The sequence below is a fragment of the Schistocerca cancellata genome, chromosome 4 (assembly GCF_023864275.1).
Source record: "Schistocerca cancellata isolate TAMUIC-IGC-003103 chromosome 4, iqSchCanc2.1, whole genome shotgun sequence".
Taxonomy (NCBI): domain Eukaryota; kingdom Metazoa; phylum Arthropoda; class Insecta; order Orthoptera; family Acrididae; genus Schistocerca; species Schistocerca cancellata.
The window spans coordinates 235,150,847-235,168,673 of record NC_064629.1 but is presented as its reverse complement, the minus strand read 5'-3'; the positions used below and the strand labels follow the sequence as shown (position 1 = coordinate 235,168,673).

The following is a 17,827-nucleotide window of genomic DNA, read 5'->3' as shown; positions in this document are numbered from 1 at the left end:
CTCTCTCTCTCACGCACATCTCCACACACACACACACACACACACACACACACACACACACACACACTAGCATTGAAGGTGACATGCCCAAGAACTTAGCTGTATGTTCAGTCGTCTGTATGTGCCTTGGTTATATGGTAAGAGGCTATCTTTACTCTTTCCAATGTTTAAATTCTCTTTATTACAAATATGCTGTAATAGCAACTAAGTGTGAATTTATTAATCTATTCTATCTAACCAATTTATAATTTCATGATATCATCTGCTGTTAAATTGGGGGGAAGGGGGGGTTGAGGGGGGTTTCATCACATACACTGTAAAACAACTACTTCTATTAAGCACTGATATAGAAATAATTTTGACAGTAATGATATAATAATCTCTCTATTATTGTAACATAGCATGAGCAAACAGTGCATCTGGTACAGAAAAGGAAAAAAATGAAAATTGAATTGAGACCTAACAAGTACCACTGGGATAAAAACACTGTGGGCTTTACAGATGTGTGTTGGTGTGTAAGAAGGCTTGTGCAGAGAAACTGTGAACACTCTCTTGGTATCTTATGATCCGTTTCTTGTTTTCTCTATAAACTGCAGAAATGGAAAATTTAGTTCATTTTGAAGCAATGCAGAATACTTATTTACATTCGTAAGGATGAAAATAGTCATCACATTCACAGCGGCTTAGATGTGATAGGTACATAAAAGAAATGATGAAACTTGACTTTTCTCTTTGGGCCATTCCATGACAAGTGGTCTAATTTTGGAAGTAGTTCACCTATGAACATCACTGATTTAGTTGAAATTTTTATGTGAACATTCACACATGTTCCCAGTGAACACACTTTTGCTAATATAATACTGGCAGAGATATAGTCAGTTGTTTGACCCCATAGCACAGCTTTCAACAGAGTATCCCTGACTGTTCAGCAGTTTTGATGCATAGTGTCCAGCAACTTGAAAGAAACAAAACTTGGCCACCATGTACAACTTTTTGCACTCTCTTAAGCAAAATAATAACACAAATTTTTGATCAGTTTTTATGTGGATAATGTGAAGCAAAGTAAGCTGGGGAAAAAAAGGACACTTGTGGAGAAATATGAATTTTTGCTTTTTATATCTCTGAATGTAATTATGGAATAAGCCTGAAATTTGCACATAATAACTTAGAATATAAAATTTCATTCCCCTACTGTTTTCCAATAGTTTACAAACTGAGGAAAACGTTGACATACATTGGAAAAAAAAAAACTGCCAAGAATGGCTTTTTTAGCCCATTCATCATTAGTTTTTACTCATTGCTGAGTGTCGTGACCTCATTTCCTCATTCATTCTTATGTAGTTGAAACTTTAGACAGATGTCTCCTTTCACAGCGATCTTTGGCCTTTCTTAATATGACGTGAAGCGGCAGGCTGTTAATCTTCTTCGCTTGACCCAACCATCTGTTCGCTGCTCTCCCACGTGGTCTCCTGCTGTCAATTTTTCCCTGCACATTGGTCTTCTCTAAATTATCCCCTTTCCTTCTCAAGATGTACCCAAGGAACTGAAGGTATCTTTGGCTGTGACGAGAAGATAACCTTCTTGTGATTTTAAATTATTCTATTATTTGTTATTTTTTGTGTCCACAATACATGTAGAATTTTCCGCCAACTCTACATCTCGAAGGCATCAATGCGGATCTTATCCGTACCTTTCACGGTCCGGATCTTGGATCCGTATAAGAATACAGGAAACACCAATGCTTCTACCAAGCACATCTTCATTGTCTTGGATATTGCCTGATTCTGCCATATCTTAGTGAGTTTGGCCATTGCGGCTCAGCCAAAAATGATTTGTCTTCTTATCTCTATCACACTTTCCTTTGCAATTGATCAGAGCGCCTAGGTATACATAATCACTCACTATCTCCAGATTCCTTAAGCATCCTGTAAGTTGGTTTTGATCGATGCCTTGGTGATTTATAACCAGTTCTCCCCCCCCCCCCCCCCCATGTTTATCTCTAGGTCAAGGTTTAGACTAATATCTCTCACTCCTGATTACCAAGTTCTTCCTCACGTCCTGCTACGAGTGTAGTATCATCTGCAAAGGATAAATTGTTGATTTTTCCGCTGCCAATTGAAATCCCAACATCCCAGCCATCCAGCACTCTCCTGATTACACTCTCTGCATAGATATTGTAGAGCTGAAGTGACAGTATGCAACCTTATCTGACGCTGTTTGTCACATCAAAAAATTTCGAGTATTCACCATCTACTTTTTTGGTTGCAGTATGGCTATTATAAAGACCTCTTAGTAAGGATACCAGGTGTTTTGGAACCCCAGACTCGTTGAGCTAGACCATATATGCTTGATAATATTAAAATCGGGTGACTTGTTGACAGGGGAGATGTGACAATTCATCCTCATGCTTAAAAACCAGTCCTGGATGATGCGAGCTATGTAAAAAGGGATGCTGTCAACTTGGGACACAGCAACACCATTGAGGAACAACCCATGCAGTACCACAATATGGCTGCTCAAATCATCACCGAACCTCTGCCATGTTTCACTTTTGGGATATAAACTCATTTAGAAGTTAGAAACAGTGTGAAGCAAGACTCGTACAACCAAATGACTTTCTTCTGTTGCCCCATAGTCCAGGTTTTACAGCTTCAGCACCACGTTTTCCTGTTACATCCATTTGCGTCACTATGGAACTCCTTTCATTTTGTTTTGGTGCTGATACGGTTGATAAGTGTGACATTCAGTTCTGCACCACTTTGCATGTGTTGTTCCCTTATTTTTCATCACAATTCTCTTCAGTGGATGTCTGTCACAATCACTCAGCACACACTTCTGTCTGCATTGTGACTTAGCAGATGATGATGATTTTCCACTTTCATTATGTGTGGTATAAATCTTCTATATGGCGACTCTCGAAATAGACATTTCAGGTACCTGGTTACAGAATCATCCACCATACTAGCACCAACAATTTGCCCATGTTTGAATTCACTTAGCTCTGAAATAATGCACTTACAACTACACAGTACACTGTTCTGAAAATGACTGACACTTGCAGTGCATTGAGAACATTCCACAAGTGCTGTTCATGGTCAAATATAACAGCAAAACCTGAAGGCTTGATTGGTATCTGCATTTGTGTTCAAGTGTGCATTTCTCTTCGTGTTTCCATATTTTTGTCCAACCCTTGTATATTTCCGATAATTATGCACTATGTAATACTTGTGTGAAGAAGCAAGTGTGTATGTAATCACATCTCTCTTCAGTCCCCCATAGAGCACTACATGCTCCTACTTGGAACTGTGATAGCTGCGATGAGTAGAGATGACACATCGGGATGTCAAAAGAGTGAAACAGATACAGAATCTTTGCCCTCAATGACCATAGCTACTGAAATACACTCCTGGAAATTGAAATAAGAACACAGTGAATTCATTGTCCCAGGAAGGGGAAACTTTATTGACACATTCCTGGGGTCAGATACATCACATGATCACACTGACAGAACCACAGGCACATAGACACAGGCAACAGAGCATGCACAATGTCGGCACTAGTACAGTGTATATCCACCTTTCGCAGCAATGCAGGCTGCTATTCTCCCATGGAGACGATCGTAGAGATGCTGGATGTAGTCCTGTGGAATGGCTTGCCATGCCATTTCCACCTGGCGCCTCAGTTGGACCAGCGTTCATGCTGGACGTGCAGACCGCGTGAGACGACGCTTCATCCAGTCCCAAACATGCTCAATGGGGGACCGATCCGGAGATCTTGCTGGCCAGGGTAGTTGACTTACACCTTCTAGAGCACATTGGGTGGCACGGGATACATGCGGACGTGCATTGTCCTGTTGGAACAGCAAGTTCCCTTGCCGGTCTAGGAATGGTAGAACGATGGGTTCGATGACGGTTTGGATGTACCGTGCACTATTCAGTGTCCCCTCGACGATCACCAGTGGTGTACGGCCAGTGTAGGAGATCGCTCCCCACACCATGATGCCGGGTGTTGGCCCTGTGTGCCTCGGTCGTATGCAGTCCTGATTGTGGCACTAACCTGCACGGCGCCAAACACGCATACGACCATCATTGGCACCAAGGCAGAAGCGACTCTCATCGCTGAAGACGACACGTCTCCATTCGTCCCTCCATTCACGCCTGTCGCGACACCACTGGAGGCGGGCTGCACGATGTTGGGGCGTGAGCGGAAGACGGCCTAACGGTGTGCGGGACCATAGCCCAGCTTCATGGAGACGGTTGCGAATGGTCCTCGGCGATACCCCAGGAGCAACAGTGTCCCTAATTTGCTGGGAAGTGGCGGTGTGGTCCCCTACGGCACTGCGTAGGATCCTACGGTCTTGGCGTTCATCCGCGCGTCGCTGCGGTCCGGTCCCAGGTCGACGGGCACGTGCACCTTCCGCCGACCACTGGCGACAACATCGGTGTACTGTGGAGACCTCACGCCCCACGTGTTGAGCAATTCGGCGGTACGTCCACCCGGCCTCCCGCATGCCCACTATACACCCTCGCTCAAAGTCTGTCAACTGCACATACGGTTCACGTCCACACTGTCGCGGCATGCTACCAGTGTTAAAGACTGCGATGGAGCTCCGTATGCCACGGCAAACTGGCTGACACTGACGGCGGCGGTGCACAAATGCTGCGCAGCTAGCGCCATTCGACGGCCAACACCGCGGTTCCTGGTGTGTCCGCTGTGCCGTGCGTGTGATCATTGCTTGTACAGCCCTCTCGCAGTGTCCGGAGCAAGTATGGTGGGTCTGACACACCGGTGTCAATGTGTTCTTTTTTCCATTTCCAGGAGTGTATGTTTTTATCCAGTCAGTATTTGTTTGAGCACAGCATCCAAAGGGTGCACTGACAAAGACTGAAAATCTCAAGTGTGTCCAACTTTGTCACAGCAGGGATGCGTAAAAGTTACAAGAGTTTAAAAAAAATTCTTCTGAGATATGCAGATGTGCATGGAGTGGGTTGATCCCTTCTTCAAACATGGGAATCATCTTTCTGAGACTGGTATTACTGTTTAGTCTGGATATACTTATTCTTAGAGGTGGAATGCAACTGTTTTACTCTGTCTTCCTTCTTTTTCTTCTTCTTCTTCTTCTTTCGAAAAATATTTTATTACCCTTTGAATTATTATTATTGTGTTCTTTCTTATTAACTTTTGTTCTGATAGGGGCAACACTATGCTTTGTATTACATGGTTTTTATATTTTCATGTGCTCTTTGATTCATGGTAGAAAGTTAATTGGTATTTTAAGATGCCATAGAATATTCCTGCCAGACAGTATGTGTAAATGTAATGTGTAATAAAATAACTGAAATAGTGAATTATTATTTGAACGTTGCAGAAACATGTTGCGTTAAACTTTTTGCTGGAAGAAGCGCCAAAAAGTGATAGACATTCCCAGAATGATATATTTGTGTGGTAACAGTGAGCTACTTTGCTTATTTGTATTTGCACATTGCATTACAATTGCAGGCTAATTTAATTCACAGTTTAGATTTTGTGTCTTGAAAATCATTCACTGTTCCGTACAACCTTTCTGCATTTTATTCCTTTAGGATGATTAGATTCTGTGTTAAATAATTCAGTTTGGGGTACTCTTGAGTTGAGTGTTGGATACAAAAATGAAGGGGGATATGATTGTTTTCATTTAGCCCACACCAGGACTTTGTAATTTCCACATGATGTTATCATAATACAGTTTCATTTTTGAGTATTGAAATATCTTTAATTTCAGGCGTGCAACGAGCTCCAACCTGCCAATGGCTATGCGTTTCCGGCATTTGAAAGGAACAAATCCAAACAAAGCTGTTGGTGTTTACCAGTCCCATATTCATGGAAGAGGACTGTTTTGTCTTAGAGATATAGAATCTGGTGAGATGGTTATAGAGTATGCAGGTGAAGTAATTCGATCAACTCTTACAGACAAGAGGGAGAAATTGTATGAATCTAAAGGCATTGGTTGCTACATGTTTAGAATTGATGATCAGTTAGTGGTGGATGCTACTATGCGTGGCAATGCAGCGAGGTTCATCAATCATTCCTGTGATGTAAGTAAAGTTTTCCAGTTTAATTTATTATATCTTTGTAAACAATACATATTGATGATTATAAAAGCTTTTTATTTCTGTGTATCATTTAATACAGCTAATGTTTTGATATTGTCATACTTGTGGTCAAATAATGATAAGAGATCTATTATTTCCAACAAATAAACTTACTTGCAACTATTCGCTGAAACAGGCATTGGATGTTAACATCAAGAACTGATTTCTTAATTTTCTATTTTAATTTTGTCTTCCCTCCCCTCCCCTCCCCTCCACCCCTTCCTCCTCTTATGAGAGGTATAGGTAAAAATGAGGAGATGGTTGAATGTATTGATGGTAAGAGTGTGACAAAAGGACTTAACGTTTACTTATTTACACCAGTGGGCAGCATGCATTGTATGAAGGGGATGGGGTTATGTGGTGTACCAGAATCATTTCTCCACATACTATTCCATTCATAGATAGTTTACGAGAATAACAGTTTTTGATACCCCTGTAATGAAAAGGATAGTTGCTACTGACCATATTGCTCTATATGCTGCAACACTATAATGGTGAGTAGCAACTATCCTTTTCATAATATTGCCATTCTCCATTATTTAATTTTTGATGCCCCCTCTTTACAAACCCAAATTTCCTAATTTTACTGTCTAGTTAGTTAAGTAATACCCATGTTCCACACGGTAATAGATTTCATTATTCATATTGTAATTGTTGTGGACTGACAAGACAGCCAGTCCACAGTGACGGGTAATCGAAATGCACGCGTACACACACGCCGGCTGGCGTGAGGTCTGAAACAGGATACTTTATGAATGCTATAGAGAAAAGTACGTAGCTCCTCGAATACTTAACTTTAATTCATCCTTGTGGTACATCGCTCTTGACGATACAATTGAGAGTCTTTAATACAAGCACTGTAAGGCTAATGACGCCTTGCTAGGTCGTAGCCATGGACTTAGCTGAAGGCTATTCTAACTGTCTCTCGGCAAATGAGAGAAAGGCTTCGTCAGTGTAGTCGCTAGCAAAGTCGTCGTACAACTGGGGCGAGTGCTAGTACGTCTCTCTAGACCTGCCTTGTGGTGGCGCTCGGTCTGCAATTACTGACAGTGGTGACATGCGGGTCCGACATGTACTAATGGACCGCGGCCGATTTAAAGCTACCACCTAGCAAGTGTGGTGTTTGGCGGTGACACCACAGTAATGTAGACTACTGAAGTTTCAAAAGTGAGACACATTCGTAGGGTCACCCACCAGGGTTTATTGAACATCTTTGTGATGCTCTTGCATTGACTAAGTAGTTTTTTGTCGAGAGAAACCAGTGGCTCTATCTAGCCCTAGTTGTAGTGGCTATTGAATAATTCCTAAATGTGGTATGGAAAGCTCTGACAGAACGTAAATAATTAAGGAGTAAAGGAAACAACTTGCCGAGTAGTGGAAGTGTTAAGTCCTCAACAGGCACACATTGCCATTGTGGATATTTTATGGATGTTGATCTATTCTCATTTGTACTTCTTTTTTTATAAAATTGAATCAGCTGTATGTATTTTAGTTCTTTATGAATCCCTATGTATGTCAGAGAGCAAGCTCCATCTTCAACATTTAGATTTTAATAGAGATTCATCATCGTGGTTAGGTGGATTTGTCGCACCTCTGTTTAATGGAAACTGAACAGGAGACAGGTACCATGAACGATTTTCTAGTTTTTATAAACCTACAAGAAAGCCTGACATGTATAAAGTATTAGAGCATACTGAAAACTAAATACAGTGTTTTGGCCTCAGAAGTGGCTTAGAACCATGCTTCAACATACACTGCGATAAGGAAAATACAAAATCACAAATTTCATTCTCTTCTTGTGGTCATAAATCAAATTGCTTCTGTCACACGAACATTTTCAAGCAATAAACAGCTTCGCTTTCCATTTTCAATAATGGTTAACCCCTGCAGCATTGTAAGATACTCCTCGAGATGGTACTTTGACAAATGAGATCACAGTTAATTCTGAAACTACACATGAATGGGTTTTCCAGTTCTCAAAATTCAAATATATTTATGTCTAAAATTTGAATTATAAGCACATAGACACACAGTGCATATTCACTTCACCCTCAGCTCTTCATGACTGCCTCTGCTAACTCAGAAGATCTTATCTCATTCAACTGTTTATTGATCAAGAACTCACTATCTTTTTCCATAGCAATGATTGTTGAAGTATTAGCATAATCTTTTTCCTCTTTGCTTGTGAGCTTCTGACAATCCTCCAGGATACTCTTGTAGGTTCTTCCATTGTTGATGCAAAGTTTCCAATTTTGATACGAAGTTTTCCACCTTCTGTATCACAGTGTGTTGTTTTCCCAATAAATCACTTCCTGCACTACTAGTGTGGCCCTAAGATGCACAGTTAATTTACATATGCCCTAATTGCAGAGAAAAACAGTTGTTTGGCAGATGTCAGTTCACTTCCAGTTATTTGAAGTAGGGAATACACAAGTAGACATATAACATGCTGTAAACAAATTAAAAAGATATTGTACTTGCTAATGACTGTTACTCTTGCTCAAAAGTTAAAACTAAGGAGATGGACCGGGTTGGTTCGTAAAACGACTTGAGTCAATCTGCCCTGTCTCTACCTGTTTTGAAATCACTGACCCCTCATGTCATCTGGCCAATATCAGTGAAGGAAAATTAAGAAAACTGAAATAAACAATCTACCTATATTTAGGCAATTGATGAATTTATCACCATGAAGTTGATGGTATCTCCCCCCCCCCCCCCTTGCTTTATTTTGAAGGCACAGGTGCCTGTCCCCTTTTCCTGGTGACCCCCAATTTCATGAAGCTTGTTTTTACATGGAACCGGACTAAAAAAGAGGGTACCCAAAAAATCATCAAAGATTTCAAAAAGTGCCATATAAGACACAACCAGCTTAGATCTTTTGCATGTTACATTTATTGCATGTGTAATAAATTATTGAGAACATGTAATGTTCCTTCAAAATCCTTTGCCTGCATATTGGTGATAACTGTATCTGACAGATCCCAAGAACTGCAATATGGCAGCCTTTTCTTTATGTGATTGTGTAGTTGATACCAACATTGTGGTATATATCTGTAACAGTGTTGACATGTTGATCCTACCTGCTATTAACTGCATATGATATTAATGATTTATCGTTACATTTGACTAAAAACAATAACAAATGATAAAGGAGCAAAATTACAGTGTTTGAGAACGAGAATGAACATTACTGGTATCTGCAAAGTGGAGGTCTTCCCAAAGGATTTCCAATATTGTGAATATTAGCCACTGTTTTTGTAAATCGTCTTTGAAAGAACAACCACACAAGAAAGATACAAACTGTAAAATTCAAATACAAGAAAGAAAACAAAATACTAATTTCATATTAAATGCATACTAATATAATGATGACCTACCAGAGCTGCATGGTATATTTTATGTACTGCTAGCAGTTTAAAGTGATGGCTCATTCTCAGGCAACAGGTAGATACATAAAGCTATTGTCAGCACACACATATATATACCGGGTGATCAAAAAGTCAGTGTAAATTTGAAAACTTAATAAACCACGGAATAATGTAGATAGGTAAAAATTGACACACATGCTTGGAATGACATGGGGTTTTATTAGAACAAAAAAAAAAAAAAAAAAAAACAGTTCACAAAAGTCCAACAGATGGCACTGGACAGCAAAATGTCAGTGACTGCGCATGACAATCGTGTATAAAAGGAGCTGTAATGAGAGAGAGAATCAGATGCACCAGCAGTCACAGCATGTTGACGTTACCTGAAAAGGCACTTTTAGTGAAGCTGTATTATCAGAATGGGGAATGTGCTAGTTCAACGTTACGATCCTATCGCCATAGGAAGGGGATTCGAATGGGTAAAGGTCCGTTGACAAATGCAGCTGTGGCGAGAATGATTTCGTTGTTCGAAGCCACGGGTTGTCTAGATGATAGACCCCATAGTGGCACAAGGCGTAATGCTGCTGAGACAGTTCAGGAAGAAATGGAGACTGTAACGGGTTCATCTATGCACAGGGAAGTCAGCACTCGTGCAGTCGCACGTCACACCGGCATTCCATACACTACTGTTTGGTTGGCACTTAGTCGTACTCTCCGATGTTATTCGTACAAAATCCATCGGCATCATGAACTGTTACCTGGCGATTTTGTGAAGCGGAGGGCATTTGCGGTGTGAGAGTTTCAAAAGATGGCGGAAGATGACGATTGGTTGAGTAACGTGTTGTGGACCGACGAAGCTCATTTCACACTCCGAGGGTCTGTCAATGCTCACAACTGCAGAATTTGGGCTACCGAAAATCCTAGAACTGTTGTGGAAACTCCATTGCATGACGAGAAAGTCACGGTATGGGTTAGATTTACCACATCTACCGTTATCAGGCCTTTTTTCTTCGAGGAAATGCGTGATTCTGGTTTTGTAACTGCTACCGTGACGGGTGAGAGGTACGCCGATATGTTATAGAATCGCATCGTCCCCAGGCTGGCTGATAAACACCTGTTGGAACGTATGATGTTTATGCAGGATGGTGCTCCACCCCATATTGCTATATGCGTGAAAGATCTCTTGCACGCATTGTTTGGTGATGGTCGTGTGGCCTCCCAGGTCCCCAGACCCCAGTCCGTGCGATTATTGGCTTTGGGGCTACCTGAAGGTGCAGGTGCAAGTGTATCGTGATCAACTGACATCTCTAGGGATGCTGAAAGACAACATCCGAAACTAGTGCCTCACCATAACTCCGGACATGCTTTACAGTGCTGTTAACAACATTATTCCTCGACTACAGCTATTGTTGAGGAATGATGGTGGACATATTGAGCATTCCTGTGAAGAACATCATCTTTGCTTTGTCTTACTTTGTTATGCTAATTATTGCTATTCTGATAAGATGAAGCACCATCTGTCGGACATCTTTTGAACTTTTGTATTTTTTTGGTTGTAATAAAACCCCATGTCATTCCAAGCATGTGTGTCAATTTGTACCTCTCTATCTACATTATTCCGTGATTTATTCAGTTTTCAAATTTATGCTGACTTTTTGATCACCCGGTGTGTGTGTTTGTGTGTGTGTGTGTGTGTGTGTGTGTGTGTGTGTGTGTGTGTGTTAATTTTTTAATCTGTTAAATGTCGTTTTTCATATTTGATCTACTTTTGTTTCGTCATGTTCATGCATGGTTGTTACATTATCAATTTTTGTGGCAGAGACATGGTTTGGTATTAAGTTATATCTTTGATGAAAATCAATTTATGTTGTGTGTAAAACATATGATTGTATTTTTTTCTGAATTATCTGCCACTGATCTTATTAATGAAACCTGCAGATATGTTGCTTATGTGGTTCTTTTCCATTGTTGGTAACTTTGTTGTATCTATAACAATTTGTCCATTTTATTTGATGTATCTAATGATAATTTACTATGGGCAGTTATGGATTTAATGCTAGCATCATTAAATGTTGGAGTTATGTTGTAACTTTGTCCACTTTGGAATAATTCTGCTTCATTAGTTTCAAAATCTGTCAATAAGAATGATCAGTCTTTCATAAAACTTAAAATTACAATCAAACAATGCTATAGCAATAAAAGCAGTGAAATTGTAATAATGCATAAAGAAGACAATGAAATTGAAATAATGCATAAAGAAGACTTTTTTGTGTAAAAATAATTTTTCAGAGTTAATAACATTGTGAGATGAGAGAGAGAGCGAACAAACAAATTTCAGACATGTATTAAACAAGCAATTAAGAAATGTGATTTTCTACGTTCTAGCAAGGGAATGAGTTGTATAGCAGTGAATCCGCAAGCACCTAAACTAAGAACACAGTCTAAAATACACAAACAGGAGATTTCTCTTAGGCCTGTTGTAAATTACATAAATACTCCAGCATACTTACTAAAATCTAAATCAGTTGCCTAACTAATAATACACACATACAAAGAAATGTACAAATAAAAACACCATGGACCTAATAAATCAGATTAAAGATACAAAAGGATTAGTAAGTGGCAATTTCATCTCATTAAATGTCACTAATCTGCACACAGATATGCAAATTATTGGCACTATATACATAATAAGAAATAACCTATTACAATTTGGCACGAGTAGCCAGCCAGAAATATATAAACTGATCAGTGTGCTATCACAGTTATTTCACTTCCCAAAGAGACACATACAGGGTGATAACTAAACTTAAACTTTCGAAACACTGTAGAAATAACACCACTGGTCAGAATGATGTGAAATTGCAATGGAATATTATTGGCGAAGGGGGAAAACGTATGGATCAGAGAAGGGGGCCGACATATGGCAGAAGAAGAAAAATAATGTGAAAATTGATGAATAGGTGGCGCTGTATGTGTCAGAATACGTACATGGAAACACCTGTCATGCGCATGACCCACTGAAATTCGTATAAACACGCCGGATACATGGCTTATCCTCCTTTTGCATCTGCAACGTTTGCCATCACTGTATCAAAGCAGGATCGCACTCTGCTTGTAAAGCTCGTTACAAGAATGATGACTACGCATGTGTCTCTCTGCGGAATTTCAGGACAGTGAAGGGTTTGAAAAAAGGCATTGGTTTGACGACTGCTGTGGGTCTGGAGAAAATGATTTGGAAATTCGAAAGGATGGGTTCTTTTGGTGTGCAACCTGGTAGAGGGAGGAAAGGAATTGATTCAATCTCAGTTAAAGCAGTGGCCACAGCAATGCAGGAGGAGTCGTGGTGTGCAAACGTGTAGCATACGGAGAATTGCCCAAACATTGGACATACCTGTGAGCATGGTGCATAAAATCGTATGAAACATCCTTCTTTGCTATCCATTCAAAATTACCCATGTGCACGAGTTGCTCCCTGTTAACCTGCCAGCAAGAGAGACCTTTGCTTTAGAATTTCTTGCTCGTATGTAAATGGAAAATGATTGGCCGTGGAAGATCTGTCCACAAATGGACAGACAAAGCCCACTTCCATCTGACAGGATATGTCAATACACAGAATTGTCGAATATGGGCAACAGAAAATCCATGCGCAAATCAACCAGTACCACTTCATCCTGAAAAGGTCACTGTGTGGTACGGGTTTATGACATCATTTATCATAGGGCCATATTTTTTCGAAGAGACAAGTGCTTCCAGACCTTTTACCTGTACCATCAGTGGTAAATGCTATGAGAGTCTTTTGCACAACCACATCATTCCAGCTCTCTAGCAGCGTGGATGTGTGGATGGGATTATTTTTATGCAAGATGGTGCACCTCCACACATTGCAAATCCAGTAAAGCAGATGCTGAAGCGCCGTTTCGGAAATGCTAGAATTATTAGCCACCATTTCCCTACAGCCTGGCCGTCTCAATCACCTGATGTTAATCCTTGTGACTTCTGGCTGTGGGGCTGCCTGAAAGACGTTGTGTTCAGTGTTCCGATTGCAAACTTAGTAGCATTCAAGGCACACATTCATCCTCATCTACATCCATACTCCGCAAGCCACCTGACGGTGTGTGGCGGAGGGTACCCTGAGTACCTCTATCGGTTCTCCCTTCTATTCCAGTCTCGTATTGTTTGTGGAAAGAGGGATTGTCGGTATGTTTCTGTGTGGGCTCTAATCTCTGATTTTATCCTCATGGTCTCTTCGCGAGATATACGTGGGAGGGACCAATATACTGCTTGACTCTTCGGTGAAGGTATGTTCTCGAAACTTTAACAAAAGCCTGTACCGAGCTACTGAGCGTCTCTCCTGCAGAGTCTTCCACTGGAGTTTATCTATCATCTCCGTAACGCTTTCACGATTACTAAATGATCCAGTAATGAAGCGTGCTTCTCTCCGTTGGATCTTCTCTATCTCTTCTATCAACCCTATCTGGTACGGATCCCACACTGCTGAGCAGTATTCAAGCAGTGGGCGAACAAGCGTACTGTAACCTACTTCCTTTGTTTTCGGATTGCATTTCCTTAGGATTCTTCCAATGAATCTCAGTCTGGAATCTGCTTTACCGACGGTCAACTTTATATGATCATTCCATTTTAAATCACTCCTAATGCCTAGTCCCAGATAATTTATGGAATTAACTGCTTCCAGTTGCTGACCTGTTATTTTGTAGCTAAATGATAAGGGATCTATCTTTCTATGTATTCACAGCACATTACATTTGTCTACATTGAGATTCAATTGCCATTCCCTGCACCACGCATCAATTCGCTGCAGATCCTCCTGCATTTCAGTACAATTTCCCATTGTTACAACCTCTCGATACACCACATCATCTGCTAAAAGCCTCAGTGAACTTCCGATGTCATCCACAAGATCATTTATGTATATTGTGAATAGCAACTGTCCTATGACACTCCCCTGCGGCGCACCTGAAATCACTCTTACTTCGGAAGACTTCTCTCCATTGAGAATGACATGCTGGGTTCTGTTATCTAGAAGGGGGGCAAGTTCCTTCGCGTACTTTGTGTAAAATCAAACTGGTATCCCATCAGGTCCAGCGGCCTTTCCTCTTTTGAGTGATTTTAATTGTTTCTCTATCCCTCTGTCGTCTATTTCGATATCTACCATTTTGTCATCTGTGCGACAATCTAGAGAAGGAACTACAGTGCAGTCTTCCTCTGTGAAACAGCTTTGGAAAAAGACATTTAGTATTTTGGCCTTTAGTCTGTCATCCTCTGTTTCAGTACCATTTTGGTCACAGAGTGTCTGGACATTTTGTTTTGATCCACCTACCGCTTTGATATAAAACCAAAATTTCTTAGGATTTTCTGCCAAGTCAGTACCTAGAACTTTACTTTCGAATTCATTGAACACCTCTCGCATAGCCCTCCTCACACTACATTTCGCTTCGCGTAATTTTTGTTTGTCTGCAAGGCTTTGGCTGTGTTTATGTTTGCTGTGAAGTTCCCTTTGCTTCCGCAGCAGTTTTCTAACCCTGTTGTTGTACCACGGTGGCTCTTTCCCATCTCTTATGATCTTGCTTGGCACATACTCATCTAACGCATATTGTACTATGGTTTTGAACTTAGTCCACTGATCCTCAACACTATCTGTACTTGAGACAAAACTTTTGTGTTGAGCCGTCAGGTACTCTGTAATCTGTTTTTTGTCACTTTTGCTAAACTGAAAGATCTTCCTACCTTTTTTAATATTTCGATTTACGGCTTAAATCATCGCTGCAGTAACCGCTTTATGATCGCTGATTCCCTGTTCTGCGTTAACTGTTTCAAATAGTTCGGGTCTGTTTGTCACCAGAAGGTCTAATATGTTATCGCCACGAGTTGGTTCTCTGTTTAACTGCTCAAGGTAGTTTTCAGATAAATCACTAAAAAATTTCACTGGATTCTTTGTCCCTGCCACCCGTTACGAACGTTTGAGTCTCCCAGTCTATATCCGGCAAATTAAAATCTCCACCCAGAACTATAACATGGTGGGGAAATCTACACGAAATATTTTCCAAATTATCCTTCAGGTGCTCAGCCACAATAGCTTTTCTATAAACATGCCTCCCCCTTCACTGTCCAGCCTGTCTCTGTGGTATCCGTTCCAATTCCAATCCGAGTTTAGGATTTCATTACGTTGCTAACACATTCTGAACCTCACCTCGGAAACACTTCAATTAGTTGTGGAACATGCTTTTTCTTGATTTCAACTTGTTGCAGAAAACAGTGGACAACATAGTGAACATGTTTTGTGCCAGTCACACACAAATTAATGATCCGATCTGATTTTGATTGATGCTTTTTATGCCGGTTTTGGCCTCAGTATTAAATTATGATGCTTACAGTGCCATGTATTGCTGCATTTTGTAACTATTTATTTTTCTTCTGCCGTACGTTTTCCCCCTTCTCCGATAATATTCCGTTGCAATTTGACGCCATTCTGATCAGTGGTGTTATTTGTACACTGGTTTGAAAGTTTAACTTTAATTGTAATCACCCTGTACGTGGTTATGGGTAGCTGCCTTGCAAGAACCCAGGCAAATATTTTTAGATTAATTGGAAAGTAAATTTTTCTGCGAATAAATTCAATGGGCAGATAATGTCACTTATCATTGTCATGATGTTGATGATACATTCATTCTATTTCTTGGAAATCATGACAAACTTTAACTAATTTCAACAACAAATTAATAAAATGCGTAACAGCATCAAATTTACCATTGGATATGAAACAGGCAAGAACACAAACTTCTTAGATATAAAAATAGCTAATGATAATTGTGACCATAAATTTGCCACATGTTGTAAACCACCAACAAATGACTATAATTCATCATGTGACCCACCAGCACATAAAACAGCACAACAGATATGATTCTAATGTACTCCATGTACAGAAAGAAAACGAGGGCCAAATGTGCAACAAAAATGAAGAAATTACTGTAGCAAAAGTAGAAAGAAAAAAGAAAGAAAAAATTGTGATGCCTCCATGTATGGGAAATATTTCTCAAAAAATAAGTAAAACCTTCTGTACTACTTATGTTAAAATTAGCATCTGCACAGAGAATAAACAAGGAATGAAGATAACGGACAAAACTCAAAAACATGACCAATCAAAATTATGCAAAGACCACTCAAAAGTATGTAAAATTAAGTGCAGTGACTGTGATGTATTCCAAATGGGATAAACAGGATGAAAATTTACAACATACAAAGAACATATAACCAAAATCATAAAGAACATCTCGACTTTTAGTATACATCTACGAGAAAAACTACACTCTGCAGTAGACATAGTGCTTATGTCTACTGCAGAGTGTTCCAGTCTTCATAGAGCAGAAAAAGAAAGCTACATGAGCATCTTGGCAAAAATTCCAAATAACACCTAAAACAAACAAACAGAATTCAGAAATAATAAATATATTAAGAACTTAGACAAAATTCTTATTGGTGACAAATAATTCAGAACAAAAGACAATCCTGTATTTTACGTACAATATAAATTGATTTTTATTAAAGATGTAAATTTAATAGCAAACTATATTTCTGACACGCGAATGGTTAATGTAACAACTATGCACAAGTATCACAAAATAAAAGATCATATTTGAAAAATAATATTTAAGATCTTATTATCTAAGTAAGAACTTATAATACAACCATATGTACATAGATGTATGAGCTAACAATAGCGTGAGTGTATCTTGGTACTCTTTGAGGGTGAGCCAGTACTCAAAACCAGTAAAAAAGACTGAGCTCTGGTGCTCCTTTATGATAAATAAATGTATACTACATTTCGTACAGTTTTTTGAGGATGTAAAACAGCATACACAAAAAAATATTCAAAATAAATTTTCTCGGCATAGCACTGACAAACAAAAATGGTAAGACAGTGTTTCAGTTTGTGCAGGAAACATACAGACACAATATTATGCTTCACATTGACATCTGCTGCTTTAAAAAACATCTTTTCTGGACTTTTCCATGTGTTGGACTTCATGAATGTGCAACCATGTTACTGCTGCATATTTTATCAGGTAATCTTCCAGTCATTTCTTATCTCTCTGAATCCAGAAAAGAAATTCCTCAGTCCATCTATCACGCATTCATTTAACTACATGTCTTTCCAGCCACTTCATTCTTATAACGGTCCAAATTACGTCTTCTGCACCAGTCCCCTCTGAGTGAGACGGTGCAAGAGTTAGACACTGGACCCGTATTTGGGGGAAATCCTCATACAGCCGGGGTGGCCACCCTTTTTGGCAGGTGTGCCAAATTTTT

At 39.8% G+C, this 17,827-nt stretch overlaps 1 protein-coding gene across 1 annotated transcript in view; it reads left to right on the top strand.

Moving 5' to 3' along the window:
- Window positions 1-17,827, top strand: part of LOC126184037 (histone-lysine N-methyltransferase trithorax) — a 219,481-nt gene that overhangs the window by 187,120 nt on the left and 14,534 nt on the right. The window contains exon 13 of the mRNA XM_049926395.1: window positions 5,762-6,074. Within this exon, the coding sequence (XP_049782352.1) occupies window positions 5,762-6,074 (313 nt within the window). The remainder of the gene's footprint in view (window positions 1-5,761; window positions 6,075-17,827) is intronic.